At 42.9% G+C, this 25,712-nt stretch overlaps 1 protein-coding gene across 4 annotated transcripts in view; it reads left to right on the forward strand.

The window, feature by feature from the left end:
• The window catches only part of sox6 (SRY-box transcription factor 6), a 172,080-nt gene that overhangs the window by 141,095 nt on the left and 5,273 nt on the right, over window positions 1-25,712 (forward strand). For 3 of the 4 annotated variants that reach the window (XM_083890973.1, XM_083890975.1, XM_083890974.1), the window contains 4 exons: window positions 1,626-1,775; window positions 4,013-4,190; window positions 5,112-5,290; window positions 17,485-17,590. In XM_083890973.1, coding sequence (XP_083747099.1) covers window positions 1,626-1,775; window positions 4,013-4,190; window positions 5,112-5,290; window positions 17,485-17,590 — 613 coding nt within the window. The remainder of the gene's footprint in view (window positions 1-1,625; window positions 1,776-4,012; window positions 4,191-5,111; window positions 5,291-17,484; window positions 17,591-25,712) is intronic. The other variant, XM_083890976.1, reaches the window with a different exon arrangement.

A 25,712-nucleotide genomic window follows, 5' to 3' on the forward strand; every position in this document is an offset into this window, starting at 1 on the left:
CATTAACTAAGTCCAGCTCAGACGAGGAGAAAATAGAATTCGCTCCACTCCTGAGACAAAAGGCTGCTTGTGAGTGAGGTGGTGGGGGGTTGGGGGGGGCAGTGGTATCATTGTAGGAACATAATCAGTCTGTCATTTCCGTTGCCGAATGGAGCTTACGTGCCGCCGCGTATACGGCAGTGATAAAGTTTCTTACAGGAGCACACGTGTGTTTATATGTGGAGATATGTGCGCGCGGACATAAAGCGCTTTGTCTGCCTTCACCGACACCACGGAAGATGAGGCCAGCCAGGCTGGCTGGGTGGCTTTTTTTTTTTTTTTTTCCATCTGCACAAATGCAAGGCTTGTACGTGGCCAAGTCTAACCAGTAAATGAGGAAGGCTTTGCTGATTGGCCAGAGCACCAGAAATTAGACTCTCCTTGACAGGGCCATCGAAAGTGAAAAGCACAACCGACCCATAACGTTTACCTGGACTGAAGTAAGTGGGCCAGTGGGGGAGTTAAGGGGTGCAATCTCTTTGATGAAGTGAGGTCTAAGGCTACATGAAGTAAAACTCTTTTCTCAGACAGTAGCTCTTATTGGACCAGACCCCGTACCGTTTTTTTCCCGCAGGAGACAAAAGCCAATTTCATCGCTTACCTGGTGGCCAAATCAATGCAGACCTGGGGTGGACAGAAGTTCTCAGCAGTGCTGGAGTGCTGGGCTCTGCATGGACAGAAAAAAAAGTACAAAAATAAACCATTAAATCAAACGACTCGGTCATTGTTAAAGGATTTAACAAGATAAAACAACATAATATGATAACACTTTTATCACTATTTAAAATATCGGATCCAAAAGACAATTTGTGGCTCACCAGATTTATTTTTTTTCTAAAATACTTCCCAAACCCTCGTATCAGCATCTTTAAACACTCTTTGTAGAATCTGCCACATAATCAGCCCACAGTGACAGTTTAAATGGTTACTTTAAATGGAGTTCAACCTTGTTACAGGCATGACTGCTCCTGAGTGTTATTGCCAGTCGTTTTTTTTTTTCAAACCAACCACTTGTGCGGTGATGTCACCAACCGTCGGGGAACCGTCTTACTGATTTAACCCGAGGGAAAATAACGGTGATTTGTTTGTTCTTTGTGCAGGTTTTTCTGAGCACTCAATAACGCTCGCGTTAGGAATATTTCGTCTGTGATGGCGATCCAGCTGAGGTTTTCGGTTTCTAACTGTTGCGGAATTAGGCCCCGTCTCACGTGGCAGTGCAGAGACAAGTCACAGGCTAGAAACTTCCACAGGAAAGCCGTGTAGATGGAGAGAAACGAGAGATCTTTTTTAACGAAATACACTCGCGAACCAGTCAGCAAACTTTCAACTCTGTGATGAGTGGAACATAGGAGCTCGTAAGTATTTTGAATGAAAGCCATCTCTGTGTGGTTTTTAAAACGGCTGTCCCTCTCTCAGGGTTCAGTCTTTGAAATACAGTTAAGACCTTTGGTGGAGGTTCTTTGCCAGCTGTATGGAAAGAGAGGAAAAGATGTAAAAAGAGTTCTCAGAGAGGAGAGGAAAAGACTACGAGAATGTAAAACTTGCTGGATTTCGGATGTTGACGCCTTTTATTCTCCTCTTTACAGCAACTGTATGCAGCACAGCTTGCCAGCATGCAGGTCTCCCCTGGATCCAAGATGCCTCCGCTCCCCCAGCCCATCAATGCCAGCGGGCCCATCTCCCCCTCCTCGCTGAAGAACGACAAGAGTTCCTGCAGCCCCATCACTCAAATCAAGGTACGGAACGCTCCATTCCCTTCAACCCCTCGCACCGCCCAACACTTGACCTAACCCGGCTCTGTTTGTAGCGTATAGTCTGAATGAAGCAGAATCTCTGTGTGTGTTGTTGTCGTTCACCGCGTCACTTCACTTGGCCGCTGCAGAGCCCGACTTCCAACAGGCCATCAATCTGTGGCGCTTTAACAAGGCCCCCACTCTCCTAACCAGAACTTTGTGGATGTGGTTGCTATGGCGACGGCTGCTCCAAGCCAGTAATTTGCGGAACACATGGTTTCTAATTTTTCCTCACAATGAAAAGTTATTATTGTGTGTGTGTTTTTTGTTGTTGTTTAAATTGATTTAAACAGTTGCAATAGTGCGACACAAACGCGGACAAAAATGAATCAAACGTTGGATTGATGTCTTCTTTTTCCCTTTGTAAACAAATCAAATGCAGGATGTGTGTTTCCTGCTGCCGTGTGGCAGAATTCCACTCGACCTCCATGCACAAGGAGAGGCCGTATATGTATATATATATACTGTACATCATCCCCACTCACTCCAGGCCATAATCAGAAACATGCAGCCATTTGGAGTAGTTGAGCTGAATAATAACACAATGGAGAAGGACGATAAATCATCTCGTTGAACACACACACACACACACACACACACACACACACACACACACACACACACACACACACACACACACACACACACACACACACACACACACACACACACACACACACACACACACACACACACACACACACACACACACACACACACAGTCCTTCTACCTTATGGGATTTACAATGAAAGATTGAGTACAATTCTCTGTGTATCACTTCATCTCCAAATGCCCTCAAATTCATACATGCCAATATTAACACAACACCACTTCTTGTTAAATATTATTATCATAATAGTAAAAGGCCAAATAAGTTGTAACAAGTGTAACAAATCACATGCAAATACAAAGCAAACACACACGTCCCAGATGTGTCCACAGTCCAGCGGAATCAGACTGCCTTAGGATTTGTTTGTCTGCTTTCATGACAAACTGTTATTGGCACAGCAATAACAAGGCCTTGGGGCAGTGTATGCGTGAGCCATATGTTTGGACAGGGAGACACTTGGGCTTTGAAAAAAAAAAATACTAACGACAGCATGAGCTCTAATCTGATTTAAAGGACTGCTGTTCACACACACACACACACACACACACACACACACACACACACACACACACACACACACACACACACACAAACCTGGGAATGACGACGTTCTTGAACGTCTTGTTTTGTCCACAAACCAAAATGATTCAGTTTTAATGATTTCTTTGTTATGTGGAGCAAAGAAACCAAGAAAATATTCACATTTAAGAATCTGAAAGAATCAGAAATCTTGTTTTAATCATGAAAAAAGCTTCAAACCGATTAACGATTATCAAAATAGTTGCCGATTAATTTAGTAATCGATTAATAATTGATTCATCGATTCATCGTTTCAGCTCTAACACACACACACACACACGCACACACACTGGGCACTGGGATGCAAATGTTTCTATTCAAAATAAACCAATATTGTATTTAATTGAATTCAATTGTAATATGTGACATTGTGATTTTACAACTGTCAACTATTATCTATAATATCATATAATAACTATTCTAAAAGGCCACAACCAGCAAATATAGAGCTAGAGAATGGAATATAGAACTATAGTCGAGTGCGATTTCTCATATTTCTTTCAGGAATGGCATATCAAAGCGTACGATAAGAGCAAGTATTCACAAATGAGGAATGGAATTAGAAAAACAAGCTAATGAAGTAGATAATGTAAGTCGACAACTGATGAATGGAACAGCTGTCTTTGATCACTGGCGCCGCTGTTATCCGGTCATTATTTATTCTTCGCAAAACCAGAGTGCAGACACAAGCGCAAGAGAGAGAGAGGAGGAGGAGGAGGAGGAGGAGAGGGAGAACAGATGAAGACGTACAGAGAGACAGAATCTGCTTTAATTAGCGTGAACAAAAGCGCCAGGCAACTGCGAGGAGAGGATCGGCACAGGAGTCGTGGGGACAGGATAGGGATCGTATAATTAAGCAGGAACAGAGAAACAGAGAGAATGTGCTGACAGGGAATCTGCTCTGTAGCTCTCTCGACAAGAAGAGAGGCGTAGAGGGGCCACCTATTCACATCTGTCTTCTCTCACACTCGTATCTCTCGCCGGTCACAGGAGGAAGGAACACAGCCGCTCAACCTGTCCGCCCGGACGAAGACCGCAGACATGGTCAAGTCGCCCACATCCCCGACGCAAAACCTGTTTCCCGGCAGTAAAAACAGCCCAAACAGTCTCCTTGTCAAGGGCGGGATCCCGAGTCCACTGGGAGCACTGGGACGGGGCTCATCCCTCGGTGAGTTCCAAAGGACTCACTACACACAAAAAACACACACACTTCTGTGTAATCCACATTGTAACATAGAGGCTTTTAGGTTTAAAAATGTCAATTAGTTCAACTGGACAAGTTTGAATTGTTAAACTTGTGATCAAGATCATCAGTTTACTTCAAAATAAGTCATTTTAAGTCAAGTTGAATGCTGTTTTTAAGCGGCAACTAAATAATAAGTATCATTATTGGTAACACTTGAGATTAGGGAACACATATTCACCATTAACTAACATGCATATAACTAGCATACTAGCCCTTAATTAGTAAATATTAAGCACATATTAACAATTTATGTTGGAAAAACTCTTAATTCATGTCGTAATAGAGGTAGAATAAGGTGTTAATACATGCTTAATAGTGTGCTACTTATGCATGTCAGTAAGCACCTATGGTGAAGATGTGTTCCCTAATCTCAAGTGTTAACTTATTATTATTTTACTTATCACAATTAGTCAAGAAATTGAATAATTACAACTTTTAAAAACTATCAGTACCTCGTGCTGAGTGTTGTTAAAGATTAAAAAGAGATCATTACACGTAACTGAGAAGTAGTATCATTATATTTAGCTACTTTTACCACACTTTGTCTTCTAACGCTGTGTTTTTCAACCAATGTGCCGCGAGAGATCGTCAGGTGTGCCGTGGGAAATTATCCAAATTCACCTAATTGGTCTAAAAACATTTTTTGAAAACAAATAATGAATTATCTGCAAATAATATGGATATAAATATTCAAGACACTTTGATAAGAATGACTAAATTGTTAATATAGGCTACAGAATATCATTTTTTAACCATTTTTGTTTGGTGGTGCATGTGTGAAAAAAATGTACCTTGGCTAAAAAAAGTTAAAAAACACTAATGGACGCATTTGTGCGTTTATAGATATCCTGTCCAGCCTAAACTCCACCGCGCTGTTTGGAGACCAGGACACGGTGATGAAGGCCATCCAGGAGGCGAGGAAAATGAGGGAGCAGATCCAGAGGGAGCAGCTGCAGCATCACCAGCAGGGCATGGAGGCGAAGCTGTCCGCTCTCGCTTCTGTGGGCCTCAACAACTGCAAGGTTAGCGACGACTGTTCGTACAGGCCTCTGTGTCTAATTACCGATTCACGTCTGCTCCATTCCGCGAAAGTTAAAAGCAAGTAACTGACCACCGAGAGTTGTTCAGGTCTCCCAGTCGACAGACTGGAGCAAAGAAAGTGTAAAGAAAGTGGAACATGGTGATTTTTTCTTTAATCCATGTTCAGCGTGGTCATATTGATAAGAGCTGGCATCAGTTAACTTTCTACATATCTGTTTACTTCAATTAATGTAGATATGCTCGTGCGAGTTTGTGTTTTTTCGAAGGGTGTGAGGGGCCGTGACGGGCCATGGCAGTGCCCGGTTCGGGGTTAAGAAAAAGCTCTGAAGTCTCTGCCTAATTAAAGCAGACTCGCAGCCCCCTCTCCGTCCCCTGACACGGGATTGGGCTGCTTTGTACCAGGAGTACACACTCCCAGGGATTCCCTTTAAAAATATCTTCAATCGATGAGTCAATCAAGGAGAGGAAAAAAAAAAAAAAAAGCTGTCCTCGTCTCTCTTCAGCTCGGTGCCACGTTGCCAGTTGGCTGTGAGGAGCAGGCAGGAACTGGGAGCGGTGCTCATTAATATTTCAGCACCTGACACTTTCAACCAACAGCCTCAACTAGGTCAATGTATATGCAAAAAAGTCAATGAATATCTATTTTGACTCCCCCCCCCACCCCTAATTTGATGTTTGGGAGAGATCAGTGTCGATACAGGTGGCAATCAACCATGCTTTTACTGAAGTGAAGCAGATAAATGAGTGCAGCCCACACAGAGGACACACACAGAGTCCCACCCCCCTGCTCTAAAGGCCACATTATACTTCTCCAACTGCGTAATGCCTTATCCGACTGCGTAACCACGGAGACCCCTCGAGCCTTCATACTTCTGCTTCGTGGTGACGGATACGCGATGCAATTTCCCGCCCGATCAGTAGGGGTCGCTGCACAAGGTTGTTGTGCTTCTGGCTACAGTGAGCAATGGCGTCCGAGAGAGAAAGACTGTTGTTGTTGAAACAGTGGCCGTTTCTCACTTTTCTGTGTCACGGAAACGCAGTTTTAAGATAATTTGAGGCGAGAAATTGACTATTTAGAGTCTAAACATGTGCTGTGTGTATTAAGATATGACGTATTTATAGTTTGGCAGCGACGTTGTCGGCGGTGATCAGCTCCGCCTCTGTGGACGCTCGGTGCTCACTGTGAGCCAGCACAGAGAAGCGTTAGCTCAGCCTGTCCTGAGGACCAATCGCAGCTCTTGCCGTCTCCGTTGTCCCTTGACGGAGTGACGGACACTTAAAAAATATTTTGTGCAGTCGGAGACGACTCAAAGGACTCTGCGTAACCTACGCAGATCGCTATCACTTTTTGCGCGTGCTAAAATAACATATTTACATTTTTTCCTCACGCTAAATGGGTTGCGAGTGCTATTTTGCCCATCTGAGGGACGCACTCCTTAGTAAGTAGATCAGCATCAACGCAAATTTGCGTGTGCAATCCAGTTTGCGCACGTTTTTGCACGCGCAAAGCTTTAGTAAATGAGGCCCTAAGAGCGTTTGTCGCTACCACCACCATATTATATTATTATTATATATTCTATAAATATTTATATATATTCTGTAAATTTTCTATGATAGATAGATAGATAGATCATTATAATATACCAGAATATTACTTTTAGTCCATATCACATAAAGCCAGCTCAACATAATATCATTTTAGTATACATTTTTATAACTGCAACGTGTTAGGTGAAAATTATACTTTAAACCAAACAGATTTTTTAAGTCCGAGCCAATGAAGCTGACAAAGCTGCCTTGCTCCCTGTCTCGCAGCGTGGTCAGCCATTCAGCTGATGAAAGCAGTAAAAGGAACAATGCCTGTAAAGAGCTATTTACAACAGGAAGCGCTGCCCGTTGTCCCATAGAGCTAATTCCTCGGCGTGCTAGTACCTGCTCTGTCTCGTGATGGATTTGATTTGGTTTCTGCTTTTTATTTATGGACTTAGCTGTTCAAACTTCATCATCAGAAAAAGCCGGCCTGCATAAAATGACCTGTCACTCCTCACCTGTAATCAACCTTTTGTCTGTGAGAAGTGTGCTGCACGTGGGGTCATAAGCTCTAATACTGTGTAGGAAATGTAGGAAATCGACCTCATTTGAACCTAACTGAGAGTTAATAATAATCCCAGAATCCTCGGCTACAATCCCTCATTCGAAGTCAGTGGAAACACCTTCTAATATCCAACTAATCTCTTTAATGTTCCCGTTTTCACGTCCCGTTGAAAGACAACAAGCCCGACGCTCCACACTTTGAGCCCATGCAAATCACCGCGAGGTTTACAGCGTCACCCTCTTACATTCGACTGACACCGGCCCCCTGTTAGAAATTAGAGACACACTTTATCAAGTCAGCTAAAAGAATCATCTTCATCCTTTTGGCTGCAAAAAAAAAAAAAAAAAGAACAGCAGGCTGTAATTCATGGGTGAAATGAGCGCGAAGGAGAGAGAGCCTTTTGCTGATACAAGCCAACGGACTAGAAGGGTTTGAACACCCCTGATAAAAGCTTTCACTTTGGTCAGTTTCAGAATATTAATATTTCACGAAGGTGCCTCACCTGACATAAATATTGTCTGGTCTTTAATAGCGCCCCCCCCAGTCTCTTGTTTGGAAGTTTATCATAGTGAGAGCTTACACGAAGGAGATTCTGGAAAAGTAACATAAATGGGATTAAGGAGAGGTTAAGATCATCCACTGTGGCTGTTAGAGGGGGATATTAAATATTGATTTATCCCACTGTAATGACCGGGTAGAGGAGTGGGTCTAAGTGCTGCGTACAGATGGATCAATTCATCTTTTCATACAAAGTGTGTCTGAACAGTACAATGCATTCCTCCCTCACCTTTATCACTACAGCCCCCTCCCTCCCTCCCTCCCTCCCTCCATGGCCGTTGACTTAGGAGAACACAGTGTAGATTAGACTCTGTGTTGAACCGTACACATGCTTTTAACCTGAGGACATTTGAAATATTCATGCTTTACAGGAGCAGATGTGTTTCTTTTTCCTTGTTTTATTTCTTTTTTTTCATTATTTGTCTGTTTTTTCCATGTATCCATCAGTACAATAAAACCCTTTTGCAACTCTCCTGCAATTTACCTTGTGTGAAATATTCATCCAGAGATATTATTGTCGGCAGAGGGCAATTACTTTGTTTCATTATTTACAATCTCCTCCTTACCCAGTGGAAGCTTTTACCTTGAAATGCGGCAGTAAGCTAACGTGGTCAAACATGGTGAACGTTAATCCATTTGTTACCGTTTGAATTGTTTCCCTCCATTATTCACTGTAGCTTTTGACTAGCTATGCCTTTTTTTTTTTAGGGGCCACAGGTAAAGATAAAAACATAACTTGTCCCGCGTGTCTGTGCATCGTGAAACTGTGGATTTTAACAGCGTTTTCAAAAAATTCTGAAAATGCACGTAAAAATAATACAGAGACAGACAATACATACAGCGAATGGAATTGTTTTCTCTCACAAAAGTCTTATTTTCGGTTTTTTTCTGAAAGACTTTTGTACAGTGCTCTGATCCTCGTGCTTCAGGTTCATGTCGTCGAGTTTGTGTGCGATCAAATCTCTGTGCTGACATGTCCCTAACTAGAATCAAAAGGTGAAAGGCCAATGTATTAACCTATTGAACTGCCCTTCTCTGCCCCCTACAATGCCTCCTCTCCTTCAGTATTGATGACTGCAATGGTCCATTTATCCACATATCCCAGAGCTCAGCCTGTAAATATTCAAATGTCGCTCACACTGGGTGCTCTCCGCAAAATCTCCTGCTAACCTATTGGTTATTGTGGTTATAGTGTTACCTCTGTGTGTGTGATTTTTTTTGTATGTCTATGCATAAAAGGGGCATGCAAGTACACTATATGTGGGACCCTTTTGTCCTTGTCAGGACCAGAAGTCCTCTTTGGAGACCAAAACCTGGGCCTAATGACGCAGAGCCTCATTTCTGAGGAACTGGTTTATTGTTAGAGATAAGAATTCTGGTTAAGTTAACCTAAGGACAAGGTTAGACATGAAGTGGTTTCGATTAAGGTTAGGGATTAGGTTTTTGGAAGTCAATGCCGAGTCCTAGCAAGGATAGCAGCGCAGACCTGTGTGTGTGTTTGTGTGTGTGTGTGTGTGTGTGCACACGTGTGTATGTGATGCCAGGGCCCCATTAAGGCAAAGCCCTCACAAAGACTTTGAATATAATCTTGTCTGGTCCGCAGCCCTGGAAGCAATTTTCTGCTCCTTTTCGACTGCTGTCTTGGAAATTGCAAACCAAGGCGTTTTGGCTGCAATGTAAATCCTTGGCATACAAGGGTTTGCCCATCCAAATGAGATTATGCTCTACTCCCAGACACTGGCTGGAGCCAGCAAGTGCCATTGTGGAGATTGCTTACATTAATGCTTTGTCCAATTGTTGGTGTTTGCCAAAGGAATAAAAATAATGCATGATCCTTTGTGTGTGTGTGTTTTCAGGTCAGGTATTTTGCTCTGTCTTGCCTCTTCCCCCCCAGAAAGACATCAAGGCAGCATCTTGCGAGGGTCATTTGGTGGTGGCAGCTCCATTATTTCCTACACTTGTCATTATACACGGTGAATTTCTGGCCCAGAAACGCCGCTGGCCTGGGTTGTGTAGACCTGTGATGCCATGCTCACCACAAGGCACGTACGACAAAGAGCGAGGGGGGGGGAAAGAATAGGCCACAACCGACCATTTATAGACTGCGGTATTGTTGCAGTTGGAATATAATGGCTCCTGTGTCCAACAAGTCTTGAGGTTTTGTCCCTGTGTGAAAGGGGTTTGGGTAATGCTGCAGTTTCTAATGTCCTGCTGTTTGCAACCTGGAGTGTTAGATAAGGCCGGGGATTTCAGCTCAACTTCACATTCCCCCCCGAGGAACCAGAGTACAGTTCTGGATCATTGAGGACTGGAAACCCGTAAAAAAGTACATGAGGTCAACAGATGATTTTAGCAGCGCAAAAAAAAAAGAAAGACTTAATGTAAAAGAAATGTGCCGCAGGACTGAAATGGTTTTATACCATGCACTCTTTAAGATATGATGTTTGCAGCACCTCCCGAGTGAAGACTGAGCATCACGTAGTTAAAACATCGACATGGTGATTTGTTGTTCAAGCAAATGACCATATATTATTACAGTATTTCTCCATCTCTTAAAGCGAACCTAGACCGGAAGTTCCAATTAACGCTGTTTTTTAGTGTGTATCTGCGTCATTACCTTGTTTACGAAGCCCTGAAGGTTCTAAACAAACAGTTCAGTCACTGCTGAGAACGCTGTGTTTTATTGTAATCTCGGGCTCAGCGAGATCTCTGAAAAAACCCGGTCCGGTTACGTAAACAGCGGTTCTCCTGAACAGCAGATCGTCCTGCTCTGGGCACTAGTCCGGGCACATCCGGTTGCGTACATTGAACCGCAGAAGAAGAATAACGTCCGTTGTGGAGGTGTTTCACGAGCGACAGTGTCTTCTGACTCTGGGTCTGACTCCGGGTCAAAGTCGTAAAAGGGACTGCGGCGGGGAGTCGTGAAGAAGCTATTTTTAAACATTGTTAAAACAATGTTCTGATAATGAGTAGCAGTGCATCCAGCGTTCCAGAGGGGGGAGCTGTGCTTCTGAGAGCGGGTGTGCCGATTATGTCACTTCCAGGTACTGGCCAATCACAACACAGTCTGTCTTCGGGGTGTGAGATTTCAGTCTGAAATATCGCGGCTGAGGAGAGCTTCAGTCAGGAGAGATTTCTATTGGCTCGTTTACAGCAACTAGGAGGTTTTTGACCATAAAAACAAGTATGTATTTAAGTAGACCTCCATAACTAACATATATGTGCAACAGGACCACTCTATGTGAGCTTTAAAGTAGAGGAAAAACTGTAAATGTTAGTGTTAAAATAACTGCTCATACAGACTACAGTGTCAAATTCAGCGTGACCTCCCCCTTACGAGCAGGACCCTTATTAAATGTCATTGCTGTTAAAAAAACATATATTATGCCAGGTTTATACAAGATATGCTTGGATTGGATTGGCTTGTTAATATGTAAGACCAACTTTAAATCACATCATTCCGTTCAAAATGCCATGTTTCTGAGAGACATAAACAGCAACAGGAGATCAGTATTCCCTCCAACAAGAATAATTACAGTTATGATTGTTAATAACATGAAATGCTAAAGAAAAAAAACAAGGATAAACATTTGAGTGGCACACAGACAAGAGTGGGATTAGATCACGGTTTTTTTTCCACACACAGTTTGAGTTTCTTAATTTAATTGAAGGCCTTTTCTTTGCTCTGTTTGAAACAAATGAAGTGACGGCCTGGCAGCACAAACAGAATTGGAATGGGTGGACGTTTCTGCTCCGTGTGATGTTAAGGATGACTGCTATAGAGCAGATGCCAGCCTTTTGTGGCTGCTACTGTTGATTCTGCTGCTGCCTGTATTAGGCTTAGCAAAAAAAAAAAAGGGGAAGGGGGGGGGGGGGGGGGACACACAGGGTAAAAAAGAGTGCAACAGCCTGAATGAAAGGAACTGTGGGTTTACCACATGGCTGGATGTACTTAACATTTAAATGGTTCAAAACTAGCAGAAACTACTGGAAAAGCTGCAGACTTATAAATAACATTGCAACTGGTTACAATAAAAACACAAAACAGATGAGGCGCTGAGCTGCGAGGAGCTGCAGCCATGTTTAAAAAGTGCAGTCTTTGTCTCCGCTGTGGCCGGGACAGATTGTTGAGGGACTTAAAGAGTGAGCCCCTCACGAGAGGAGACTCTGAAGGCTGCAGACCACAGCGATGATTGACACTCGATACACAAAGACCTATATTGTGGTCAGAGAGCCAGTGGCTTCGACTCGCCACATACCAGGTGTGAGATATAACCAGAGCCGCTTCAGCACATTATCGAACATTACTGTGAGTGGCTGTTTTCAGGGGGGGTGCTGCTGTTGCAGCTGTTAAAAGTTCCAATCGTTAAATCATTTTCAAACACGTGATCGTACGCTGAACTTTTTTCCGATGCTATGTAAAAAAAATGCGGGTGAGATCTCGGCAGAAGTTAAGGAATCGCAGCAATTACGGCACTTACTGTTGTCAGATTTACACACACACACGCACACACACTGCCAAGATAAATAACCACTATTCTATTATTTTCAATTGGCGAATACAATTTCTCTGGAAGAACTACATGTCAGCTGCCTGAAAAAATGGATTTCTTGATATCGAACTACTCAAATGTGAAGTAGGTGTGTGGGAAATCGTCGTTTCTGCAGATGTGGACAATCCTGCATCTTGCAGTGACTGCACATCATCTATTAAAGCCACTGCTTTCTGTGCGTAATCATAGAACAGGGGTTCTCAAATTTCTGATACCTGAGGGTCAATTTAGGAACCCAACATTGGACTGAGGGCCGCCAAAGGAAAAAAAAAACAGAAAGAAATCCCATTTGTAATAATTTTAATAACCAGTTCTACACTTTAGCGTAAAGTAATATAAGCGTTAATATAATGTAATTTAAGCTTTAATATAATAACGCTTTATAATTTACTGGGTAATTACCCAGTATTTTGGCCATTGTTCTTACCTTCTAATTACAGGTTAATACCAAGTAACACATTTCTGTTACCATATATTTACTGGGTAAATAGCTTGTAATTGGGGGCTGTAGCTACCTGCTTATTACCAGCTTATAACCCAATAATACACTAAAATTCACCATATAGAAACCATTTAAATACTCAGTATTTTTGTTTACACTTATTGGTCTGTGTCCAGTAATGTCCAACTAAACATTTAACAAGCTTAGTAGCTCCTGGATTATTATAACTATCAACTGTAATTCACTCCGGGCCGCCACAAATGTTTCTGCGGGCCGCCATTGGCCCCCGGGCCGCACTTTGAGAACCAATGTCATAGAGGATGGAACATTTCAATTGAATTTGTATTTGTAATTTAGCTTAAACTGCATCGTGACACATCGTGGAGGTGAACAGAATTGAATGGTCGGTTAATATCAGTAATGATGAGTGAGAGAATGGCGTAGTTGATAATTAACGGCATGTTTTATCTCGTTCAAAAGTATACGAACAACACGTGGGACTGATTAAGAGAAGCCTAAACCTCTGCGACGTGACTTCCGTCGGCTACAGTTAAAAGTCTCTTTACCTCGGCTGAACTCTCTCATTTTGTCTCTCTTCAGTCCTTTGAGTGTGAGAAGTTCTGCATTGATTTTTTTGTTTTGTTTTATATGATATTCCTAATGATGTTAAACGAAAAACTCTTAAATCATTTAGACAAACTGACACCCTGTGAACTGAGCTGACTCCAAAACAACTGCACGCCGATCGGCGCCGCAGTCTACCTTAACTTAACTCCCAAGTGCGTTTTTCCCCCCCTTTCATGTGCATTTGAACAATCTCAGGCCGTATGGCTCTGTCTATAGCCTGCAGCTATTTACAAAGGGGAGCGTGGAGGAGTGTCAGGATTGGTAGTCTGTTGCCTAAAAACAGAGCAGTAGGCACAATACGCGGGGCTGTTGGCCACCCGCCTCTGCCCAGAACACACCCTGTGGGCAGAGCAGCAGGCCTCCGGCACATGTTCTGTGGCCGACCAGATTAAAGCTCCTTTTACAGCACTGACGAGGGCTCTTTAAGGCTCCCTCGCCCAAGAAGTTGCACAAACTCCACACATCTATACTCCCCTTTTCTCCCCTCTCTCTTTGTCAGTGACTTCACAGGTGAAGTGCGACTGAACAAATCGGCCTGCACAAAAAGACAAAAGAAAATTGCACACACAGATTATATATAGTGGGTGGCAGTTTTCCACTACGGCCGTGCACTGCTATCATTTTAGTTGTGGGGTGGAGAGCTGCATGCTGAAGTCATTTTTAAAGAGGAGGGAGCGCTGCTCGCCTGCCAGCAGTTGTGGTTAGAGCAGGGGAGAAATAATGTGTCCAGTTACATTTTTTGTTTCCTTTGTCTTCATCTTTACATCTCCTCCTTGTCACGTTTTTTTTTTGTGTCATTCTCTTGCTTTGCACATTATAAATGCCTTTTTATATCAGCCATATACTGATGGTCCAAAATTTGACAAAAACGTCATACTATACTATGTCGTCCAAAAGTTGAAATTTTTTTTTAAATAATTTTGGTCCAAAATTTGACAAAAAAGTCATACTGTACTATGTCGTCCAAAATTAGTTTTTTTTTTTTTGACAAATTGAGTATAGCATGTTATAGCAACCTAAGGAAGTGATTTCAATGAAAACAAAGTGAGGACCGGCCAAAATGTCCCCACTCCGTAAAAATGACCTCACTTTGTTGGTTAAAAACCCTCACTGGTCCTCATTATGCCGCAAGTACAAGAACACACACGCACGCACGCACGCACGCACGCACGCACGCACGCACGCACGCACGCACGCACACACACACACACACACACACACACACACACACACACACACACACACACACACACACACACACACACACACTCTCCGCTGCTCTTTTCCTGGCAGGAAGGCACAGCTTCCCTAAATACTGCGCGTCCTTTGCTACTTCTCTTTGTCAGAGTGATCAGTAAAAATTTAATGACACTATAAAAATAATAAAAGTGCCATTAATTTATCACAGCACTTGATGCATGGGCCAGTAAATCAGCATTAGTTCGCTGAATATTTTCCAGCCCTTAAACAAAACCCCGATGCTGCACAGATAATATATGGCGCCTAATTCCAACTATAATTCTAATTTGTAGACATAAATTACCACACTTATAACCAATAAGTATATTAAACTCACTATATAAAATTGCATGATAATTTGCGAGAACATATTGCACGGATAGTCCGATGTAATTAGCATAGATAATACAAGGAGGCGGGGAGGAAGGGAGGGACACTACGCTGTACCCACACCTTTATATTAGAGTAGATAAAAACGCAAAATGCTCTCATCGCAAATGAAGTGAAGCCGCGTCGCGAGAACGCGTGAACACAAGAGGACTCATTCAGCCGTGGCTGTTGACGTATCGTGCGACACTCGCGGTGGAGAAAGTTGTTCAACAGCGAGCTCAGTTATTAATGAAAATCGTCGATTGACGACGCCGATGCTTAACGATCGCGAGCTTATAAAAAGGATTTGATTGATCAGAGGGGCCGGTAAAGCGCGGAAGAGCGACGAGATGATGACTTTATCCCCCCCGCCGGCGCTGCGTCTTCCTAGCGGACTGCACCGCGTAGAGGGATCCAGAGCAGCACCGTTGCCCACACGGCTAATCGCACATCAGTCACCGGTTGTCATCGGGGGCTGCTGGCTTCTTTCATTAAGAGCAATAATGTGGGCTTGGGTGATAAATATGACTGTGTGTGTGTGTGTAGCATTACACAGAATGTGACACTAAGAAAGCATCTGTGCTCCATCTTGTCTTTACAAAGCATCCTCTCTCCCAGCAGGAACCAGCACATGTGTCATAATTAGAAAACACTTAAGTAAGCAAAGGGCCGTCAGACAGACAGCCTCTAATCACAGGCCATAAGCAGGTAGTGGTTAATTGTATATCAGAATCACTCAGCTGGCTATAAATAATGACTAGTACTTCAAATATGATGGTAAATTGCTGTGCTCTCTTGCAATCTTTTCTTTTGAGGAATAGTTCTTGAATAAATAAAAAGCACGAGGGGGGAAATCAAAATAGTGTGAAAGGAAAACTCAAATGGACTCCGACCATCTCCATCCTTCATCTTGTCATCGTTTTGATGAGGTTTACACAAAAGAAAATTAAAAATGACAAACACCGGGTGTGCAAAGTTGCCAGTGTGATTCGAGTTGTCAGGGGGAAACATCGAAATAAATCAAAAGCATCTGTAAAAAGAATAAATATTTTATCACAATGGTTAGGTCTGCTAAATATTTCAGCACCTTTCTCTCTCTCTCTCTCTCCTGTCATTCTGCAGCAGGAAAACTTCCCTGTGGGAGAGAAGTGGGGAAAAAAAAAAAAGCAACGCAATTGTCCACAAAACAAAGGGCTAAAAGATTAATGCGTGTTGGGGTGTCTGTGTGCATGGTCCAAGGGAGCTGTTAAGCATTGTGCGAGCGCTGTACCTGAGTATTATATGCTCGGGAGCTGCATGCGATAGGTGTGTGTGCAGAAAGGAAAAAAAGGGCAGAGGTCAGCGTGGAGAGTTTATCTTTGGCAGAGACTGAATGCTCACCCCCATCGGAGTAAAAACAAACGCCTTTTTTTTGTTTCTTTTCTCGCTGAATGGTGGCAACAACATGTCTTGCTTTTAGTGTCATCCAGGCAAAGAGGGGAGATTATTTGTATCATGCGGCGTCAAAGTGTCCATCTCCTGGTTGAGTCTTTAAAGAGACAGAGAGCCCTTTTGCTCATGCCCCGCGTATTCACCAAGGAAGTAGGTCATTCAACAATTGAGCCAGCAAGCAGCAGTCAGCACTCTCCCCTTGCATAATACATTAAGTGTAATGTGCAGCAACTATTACCCCCCCCCCCTTCCGCGAAAGCTGTTATTTTATTCTGTAAATGCACACGGACATGACATTTAATATTGTCACAGAGCGCTGAATGACTGGGTCTCATTGTGCGTCAAGTACGACATTACGCCAAGTTTAATCTGAGCACAAAGCGACACGACAAACGGGGGGGGGAGAGAAACACGGTGTGTTCTCCAAAAGCATGAACTCTGAATAAATGATGGGCGCTGAGCTCTGGGCACTGCAGTCTGCAAAAGGGAGGATGTAAGGAGAAGATTACAGAGGAACATCTGAGCGCTTGCAAAGAGGGCCACGGCCCCATTGTGTGCTTGGGATCACAAAGTATCCTTCTGTAAATCTATTTACAGCACCCCTGGCCCTCACTGTCTCCCTGCCTCCTGTCATCCATTATAGCCGCCGCTGAATAGAGAGATGAGAGAGGAAAAAGCTACATCTCGCTCGTGTCAAAAGAGCAGCTCTTCAAAAGAAACCTCCATTTATCAAAGACACAATTTCTCCTTTCAAAATTTAGGAATCCTGATGGGTTATTTTTTTTTTTTTTTCACTGTAAAACCCGCGGATGCACCTTGTTTGTTTCCTGTACCTGACTGTGTCTGTATCTCTCTCTGTAGGAGAGGGCGCATTTCGAGAACACTGGGCACCACCTCGGGAAGCTGGGCGAGGAAGGGAAGATCGGCCACCGAGTTATTGACCTAACCAGGCCAGAGGATCTCGACGGTAAGGCCCACGTTTGTCTGTGTGTTCAAAAAGAAAATGGACGTACACTATACCGTTCAAAGGTTTAGGGTCACCTGTACACAATTTGTTTGGTGTTTTCCATTAAAAGTCACACTTTTATTCATCAAAAGAGTTGCGAAATGAATAGAAAATAATGATTTTCAAAAATAAGTGACCCCAAACTTTTTAAACAGTACTGTATTTTGATTAAACTTTCGATAAATGTAGGTTTGTGGTTGTGAAGTGGGCAAATGTCAACCTTGATAGATATTTGATTATTTTGACACTGCGGGAAACTTGAGTGGCCTTGACGGAAGTTTGAGCTCTCCGAGTGATTTCTACATGTCAAAGGGCTGCAGGTTAATATTTATTTTCATCACAGAGTATTGACAAATCTGTATTTTTGTTTCTTCGATTAATAGGATGACTTGTTTCATGCACAAAATGCAAAAAAACTAAAAAAACATTATTTTGTTATTATTTTGTCATAGAGGCACTAAAAGAAAAATATTTGCATGTACGAAGCTGAAACCGGTGAACTTGTTTTTGTTTATTCGTTGTTAATAGACTGGATTAGCGCGCGTATTCGCTCTAAAAGGCTTACAGTGAATTGTGAACGGAGGCACTTGAGGGGACTCTCCACGTACAGACTGGTCTGATTCTAAACATTTGAAAAGCAAACGCAGTCTTGATGGCATGATGAAGGCCACCGCTCCGTGTGGCAGCAGCGATTTGTAGAGCGGTTTTGTGCGAGTGTGTGCAGAAGCATGTGTGGGGGGGGGGGGGGGGAGGGGCGGTGGGTGAACACCGTTTGTGACGAGCCACGGCTCCAGCGTTTTCACAGGTAGGTGAGCGGAGGACAAGGACAAAGCTGGCTCTTTTCCCCCCCAACTCCTGCTCCCTGTTGCCGTTGTGTTAATTTCAGGTCCTGGGCAAATGCAAGGGGGTGTAAATTCAGTTTTGCACCAGCATGACAAAGCGTCATCTGCTTTTGTGGCCGCTGGGTCCCGCATGCACCGGAGCAAAGCGTACCTTAGTTGCACCGATGTTTGTCCAGCATAAATATTTGCGGCAGTTTCCATGGCACTTCAGAGCCGGAGCAAAGGGTGGAAAAAAAATATGTTTCTGACTCATCTTTGATGCCTGAAAAAGTCTCAAGGCGGAGGGTAGAGATATTTCTCATGACAATGTAAATTTAAATAGCATCTCAGACACATTTCCCATCAGTTTCAGCAAAGAAATTCTTCTACGTAATTGGTTCCCATTTATAAAAGTCACTTAAAAGAGCCACATGATATTTATATAAAAAAAAAATGTTTTCGCTCGTTTTCTTTCGCATCACACCCAACGCTGAAGATGAGAATTAGAGGTACAATTAGTGGATTCATTGGCATGTCTCCCCATGTGAGGCAGCAGATCCCATCCCACCCACAGACAGATATACATCCAGTGTTCAGTCCCCCCCACCCCCCCACCACAGTGGGAACCTTCCCTCTGTGGCTACTGTGGAGTCAGGACCCAAACAGAGCACACACACACGGGGAGTTGTGTCCTTTTAAGTCCTGCTTAGTGCTGAGGGAAAGGCTCGCGTCAGACGCCTCACATCGCCGTTCCCAGTGGAGCGATGGATTAGGAGCAAGCAGAGGTTAGAGGAGAGGAGACGAGAGGAGAGGAGAGGTCCTCTTCCCAGGGGGGGAAAGGCTGGGAGCCACAGCAGCGAGCATAACTCAAAACACACTGTTTTCTTCACTTCTTCCACAAATGTGTATCTGTATCTGTGCGTCTCTTTCAGCTCCAGGAAAAACAAGGTTGAAGGACGTGAAGAGTTTGCGCTCGTGAAAACACTTTTTCCTCCTTGAACAGAAACGTCTTCACACCTGGGATCTATAGAAACACACGATAACCCACGATACCTGCAGCTTATCTGTGATTTTGTTATAAACCAAACCACAATATCAGGTGTCATTTATTAGACATTTGTTAAAAATAGTTGAATAATGATTCACATTCAACTTGTAATTGAAGTTCAATCCAATCCAATCCAACTTTATTTATAAATCACTCTAAAAACAACAACCGCTGAAACAAAGTGCTGTACGTGAGAGATAAATAAATAGAACAAATAAAGCATACAAACGTGTGACCTAATAGACCTAAGATCAGGGGTTCTCAAAGTTTTGATACCTGAGGGCCAATTTAGGAACCCAACATTGGACTGAGGGCCACTAAAGGAAAAAAAAAACAGAAATAAATCCCATTTGTACTAATTTTAATTACCAGATTGCAGTTCTACACTTTAGCGTTAAGTAATATAAGCGTTAATATAATGTAATTTAAGCGTTAATATAATAAAGCTTTATAATTTACTGGGTAATTACCCAGTATTTTGGCCATTGTTCTTACCTTCTAATTACAGGTTAATACCAAGTAACACATTTCTGTTACCATATATTTACTGGGTAAATAGCTAGTAATTGGTGGCTGTAGCTACCTGCTTATTACCAGCTTATAACCCAATAATACACTAAAATTCACCATATAGAAACCAGGTAAATACTCAGTATTTTTGTTTACACTTATTGGTCTGTATCCAGTAATGTCCAATAAACATTTAACAAGCTTAGTAGCTCCTGGATTAAAACTATCAACTGCAATTCATTGCTTTCACTTTGAGAACAGATGCCTAAGAGCAAACAATAAAACAATAAAATACTGTAGAAAATATAAAAACAGCACAAATAAACAGGTCATACAATAAAACTATAAAAAAAGATGAAAAACCAACATATCATACTGGGTCGAAAGCCAAAGAGTTTTAAAAAAAGAACAAAGCAATGAGCAAATTGTGCATTTGGGTTTTAAAGAAGTTTAACACACTTAAGATTAAACCATTCATGATAATATGATGTAGCTGATATTCTGATATGTAATGTGATAAAGTGTAATCCCAAATATATGCCATTTTTCTTCAGATTGTTTTGCCCGAGAACACATTTGAGGTTTAAATGTCATTTAAATGACTATGTTTCATCATGTGGTTTTGCTTCCCATTGAAACTCAGTCCAATTCCATTATTTTTTTATGACTATGACCAACACATCATCAACATATTTACTCTTTAGCCAAACGTCACCCCAGGCTTCTGGATGTCTTCTGACCTGAAAATTGGCACAATCAGTTTTTTTTAGTGAATAATTTTGGAATGTATAATTTCAGTCATAAGTGTACTTATTTTGGGATGCATTCTGGAGCGGGGGGGGGAGGGAATTCATTTGGACTCTCCGATGCATTTCTACACACTTTTCCACTGTAATACAGAACGCACTGTATAAACGTTGGTGTTTCCTGAAAAGGAAAATTACTGGGTGTACCTCCCAACACTGGCATGGGGTGTGAAAGCCCCTCGGTGTGCACTCGCTTTTCCCTTCAGCACAGAGCGGCCACACTGAGTGGTCCCACAGCATACAGCAGACCTCTCTGTCATCACAGCAGCGCACAGAAAGCTTTAGGCTGCTTGAGCTAATATTTGCAGAGCACGCAGCGACCGTGCTCCGTACGAAACGAGGCCAGAAAACGGCGCTTAAAGGAATGGAAGCGCGTCGATCCCACAAACACACGATCCCACACTGCAAATTCGTTAGGTCGTCTTAAGCCGATGATGAAAATATCACAAAAATACCACAAAAGCCTCAGCCTTAGCCAGGCCCCTTGTTCATTCACATATGGAAGTGTGGAGTTGCTGTGTAGCTGCGGCTGCATGTTTGTCTAAACCCCCCCCCCCCCACCCCATCATTGAGGGTCCACAGAGAAACAAAGAGGTTGTTGAGAGATATGTGGACACAGGAAACAGAATTAATCTGAACACCCATGTGTGATAAACATCAACTAGAGGCAGAGAAAAGAGAGTCTTAAGGCCACATTATACTTCTCCGACTGCGTAACCACGGAGACCCCTCGAGCCTTCATACTTCTGCGTAGTTGTGACGGACACGCGCTGCAATTTCCCGCCCAATCAGTAGGGGTCGCTGCGCAAGGTTGTTGTGCTTCTGGCTACAGATAATTTGAGGCGAGAAATTGACCATTTAGAGTCTAAACATGTGCTGTGTGTGTTAAGATATGACATATTTATCGTTTGGCAGCGACGTTGTCGGCGGTGATCAGCTCCGCCTCTGTGGACGCTCGGTGTGCACTGTGAGCCGGCACAGAGCAGCGTTAGCTCGGCCTGTCCTGAGGACCAATCGCAGCTCTTGCCGTCTCCGTTGTCCCTTGACGGAGTGACGGACACTTAAAAAATATTTTGTGCAGTCGGAGACGACGCAGAGGGCTTTGTGTAACCTACGCAGAGCACTTTACGCAGGAGTATATATATATATGGGCTTTAGAGAGAGAGAGTCTTAACAAAGTCCTGGTGAAGAAGGATGAGAAGAAGAAGCGTGGCGTCGCATTGTTGTTGCAGATCACTGACGATGGCTTTACTTCAGAACTTCTGAGCTGAGCATCTGAACTTTGTTATGTGGAGGTTTCTGATGCAGGAATAAAGCTCTGGCTTTTATTGTCTAAGACATTTCCTGAAGGAAAAGCTCAGATTAGGAGGCTCTAATGATTTATCAAGTGTCAATAGGTCAATGCAATCAGTTGCGTTTTGAAGTTAAATTCAAGTAGAGCACAGATATCTGTCTGGTTTTCTTGTTTCCCCCGTTTGTGTGTGTGTGTGTGTGTGTGTGCGTCCATCTCCTTTTGTGTGAGTGCAAAGCTGCTGTGATATTGTGAAAGTTTAGACTCCCCGTTTAGGCTAAACGCAGCAGAGAGGGTTGATCGTTGCAGACAAAAGTGAAAGCCATAGCCTGCATGTTCAAACAGGTTGCCCCATTCGTTCCCAAGTTAACAAGTGCACACACTTACATACACTCTATAACATTGGTTCTCAAAGTGCGGCCTGGGGGCCAATGGCGGCCCGCAGAAACATTTCTGGCAGCCCGCAGTGAATTACAGCTGATAGTTTTAATCCAGGAGGTACTAAGCTTGTTAAATGTTTATTGGACATTACTGGATACAGACCAATATGTGTAAACAAAAATACTGGGTATTTACCTGGTTTCTATATGGTGAATTTTAGTGTATTATTGGGTTATAAGCTGGTAGCTACAAGCTATTAGCTATTTACCCAGTAAATATATGGTAACAGAAATGTGTTACTTGGTATTAACCTGTAATAAGAAGGTAAGAACAATGGCCAAAATACTGGGTAATTACCCAGTAAATTATAAAGCGTTATTATATTAACGCTTAAATTACATTATATTAACGCTTATATTACTTAATGCTAAACTGTAGAACTGCAATCTGGTCATTAAAAGTTTTTTCCTTTGGCGGCCCTCAGTCCAATGTTGGGTTCCTAAATTCAAAACTTTGAGAACCCCTGCTCTATAACATGCGCACACACACACACACACAGATTCTCAATTACACAAGCCCCCGAAAACGTAACACAAATTTTAAAAAAAAGAAAAAAAGCCTGGATTTTCTTGTTGTTATAGAGCTGATATGACGTGTAATCTTTAACGGTTTAATTAGCCTGAGCTCAGCCTAGAGTGGCAGCACAGAGGGCCCGCCGCGTTCTCTTCTGTCTACACACATTAATCGAGCCTGATCGTGCACACAGGGAGAGGCTCTATTGTCAAGCAGTAAATGCCTGTAGTCAGAAGTGATGTGTTGATCCCCAACAGGGAGGGCCCCGGCAGGTTCGCGTGATTGTTGCCTGCTCACTGAGGCTCATCCTCTTGAGCGGATTCCTGGGTGACATTATGTGTCTTGCCCGCAGAACAAAGATGAGTAAGCAGGAGAAAAGCAGGAGGAGAGGGGACGGCTGGGGCAGCACTACCCTCTGGCTCGGTACGCAGTCGAGTCTGAGCCTGCAGCTCGCAGGTGTGATCGGGCTTTTTTGGGCCTCACTGCATTCTCTCTCTTGGATTTGTTTCTGCCTCTTCATTATCCACCGGCCCCCACCGCCCCCACGTCGCACACGCACACAATCACTCTTTCTCGCTGCAATTCATGCTCCTCATCTGCTCCTGTTTCCAGGAGACACAAATTAAAAGGGGATTCTCATATCACTCTGTCACACTTGAGCTGCAGGCCTCATGAATCACAATAAATTCTATTAAGCAACAGCTCCCCTCTGTCTCGCTCTCCCCTCCCTCAGCTGCCGCCCCGGGGGGCCGGCTCCTGTCACTGCTAAACATCTGTGTTTATTTACACAATCACACACCTAACTAACTGATGCCTAAATCCCCGGCCCCTCCTGGAAAATAAATGTTAATGCTCATTTGCACAATGTCAGGGCAGAGTCGTGTTTTTTTATAATTATTATTATTATTATTATTATTGTTGTTGTAATGCCAGAAACAATGCACAGTGGGGCTGCACAGTTAATCCCAAAGTATGAAATGTGTGACAAAAAATATCATTAGGATGAAATTCTGCAGTGCTGCAGAAAAAGGGTGAATTCCAATTCCTTGCTTAACCCTCAATCTTAACCCTCAATCTCAAAAATGCTCCCTCTAGTGCAAGTGCTGTCCCGTTTCTCAGAAAAATTAATTTGAGGGGCGAGTTTAAGGGCTGTATCGCCCCCAATATTGAGATTTTCCCGAGACCACTCTTGGAAGCAAGGGCTACCCAGAATGCATTGCGTGTTTTCACATAAGAAAGATGGCGTCGAAAGCGGCGAAACGAGTATGATACAAATTAAGTATTTTCTTTGTTAATAGAGATATAAAAATGATGAAAACCATTGTATTATCTTAAGAGTAAGGGTTGAGTTTGAGGTTTAACCAACACCACTGCTTGTAAAAAAAAAAGAACTCCATTTGAATGGAAGTCTTTGGGAAAAATGAGCCTATTTCTCACTTGATTCATTAAGTCAACAAATGTTTTTTCCTAAAAAGTTAATGTCTCAATCACTAGTTTCATGTCTTCTTCAATACAACATAATTATGTCAATTATGTTCCCATTTAGAGGGACATTGAAGATAAAGCATGGCCATATAAAGTAATAGAGGACTTTAACACACAACATTCATTTATCATGATGTGTATGCTTTGTATAATTCACAGATTGTACTACATTTACTAAAACTAGAGTTACTACTTAAGGTCAAAAGTTAAACACTGCCAGCCCGTGTATAACTTTCATCACTGATTTTTTTTTTAAGACAACCAGGGAGTGAAGTGTCAGCCTCAGCGCGGATGAACATAAATGATGTAAAGCGTTGCTGTGCATATCTGTGTGTGTTTCTGTAGCATTAGACATGACGCGCGCGCCCCGTGTGCCAATGCCTCATCTGGATTCTCTCCAGTGAACCAAGACACGCGGCTTGTTTACTGGCTAACTATGGATGTGGCACTAGCTGATGTGCAGACAGTTGTTTGTGCCCTGCCCTCCCCTTCCCCATAAGAAGCTCACCTCTACCCGCATGCATGCAAACCAGTATATAAATTGCTGAATCAGTGTCAGTGATAGAGTAATGGCGCGGGCAGCGTCGTAAATTACAGCGAGCGATCCCGGCGCGCAGACACTGGCTGTCGTGTCTGAGTGAGCGTTGCGCTCCTGAGCTAATGAATACCTTCATCTGGCCCCGACAGTCAGCAGATTGCCCTGCGTTGATGGATACTGTCAGCCCCTCCGCCACACCACATTTCATTGCACAATAAACATGGTTGTCAAAACCAAACAAAGTGAAATCAATTCATCCTGTACAGTGAGTGCATGCTAAATGAAATTAACGTACTGTGGGGCTCGGGTGACAGCTGAGGTGTAGTGTATTATTTCTGAATTCACGCTGGCTGTGGGGGCCCAGTGGCATTCTGGGAGACAAAGGCAAACATACAGAATACACAGAGTGTATAGACTGTGCGGGTGTGACACAAAACACCTGTCATTTACTCATTTTTGTCCACGATGCAGTAAAAGTTGTTGTGTTTTCCATTAAAAGTCACAGTTGTATTCATCAAAAGAGTTGTTAAATGAATAGAAAATAATAGTCAAGACATTGACAAGATTAGAAATAATGATTTTTATTCAAAATAATAACTTTGCCCTATCATCAAAGAACCAGCAAAACTG

Source organism: Microchirus variegatus, assembly GCF_963457635.1.
Source record: "Microchirus variegatus genome assembly, chromosome: 6".
Taxonomy (NCBI): Eukaryota; Metazoa; Chordata; class Actinopteri; order Pleuronectiformes; family Soleidae; genus Microchirus; species Microchirus variegatus.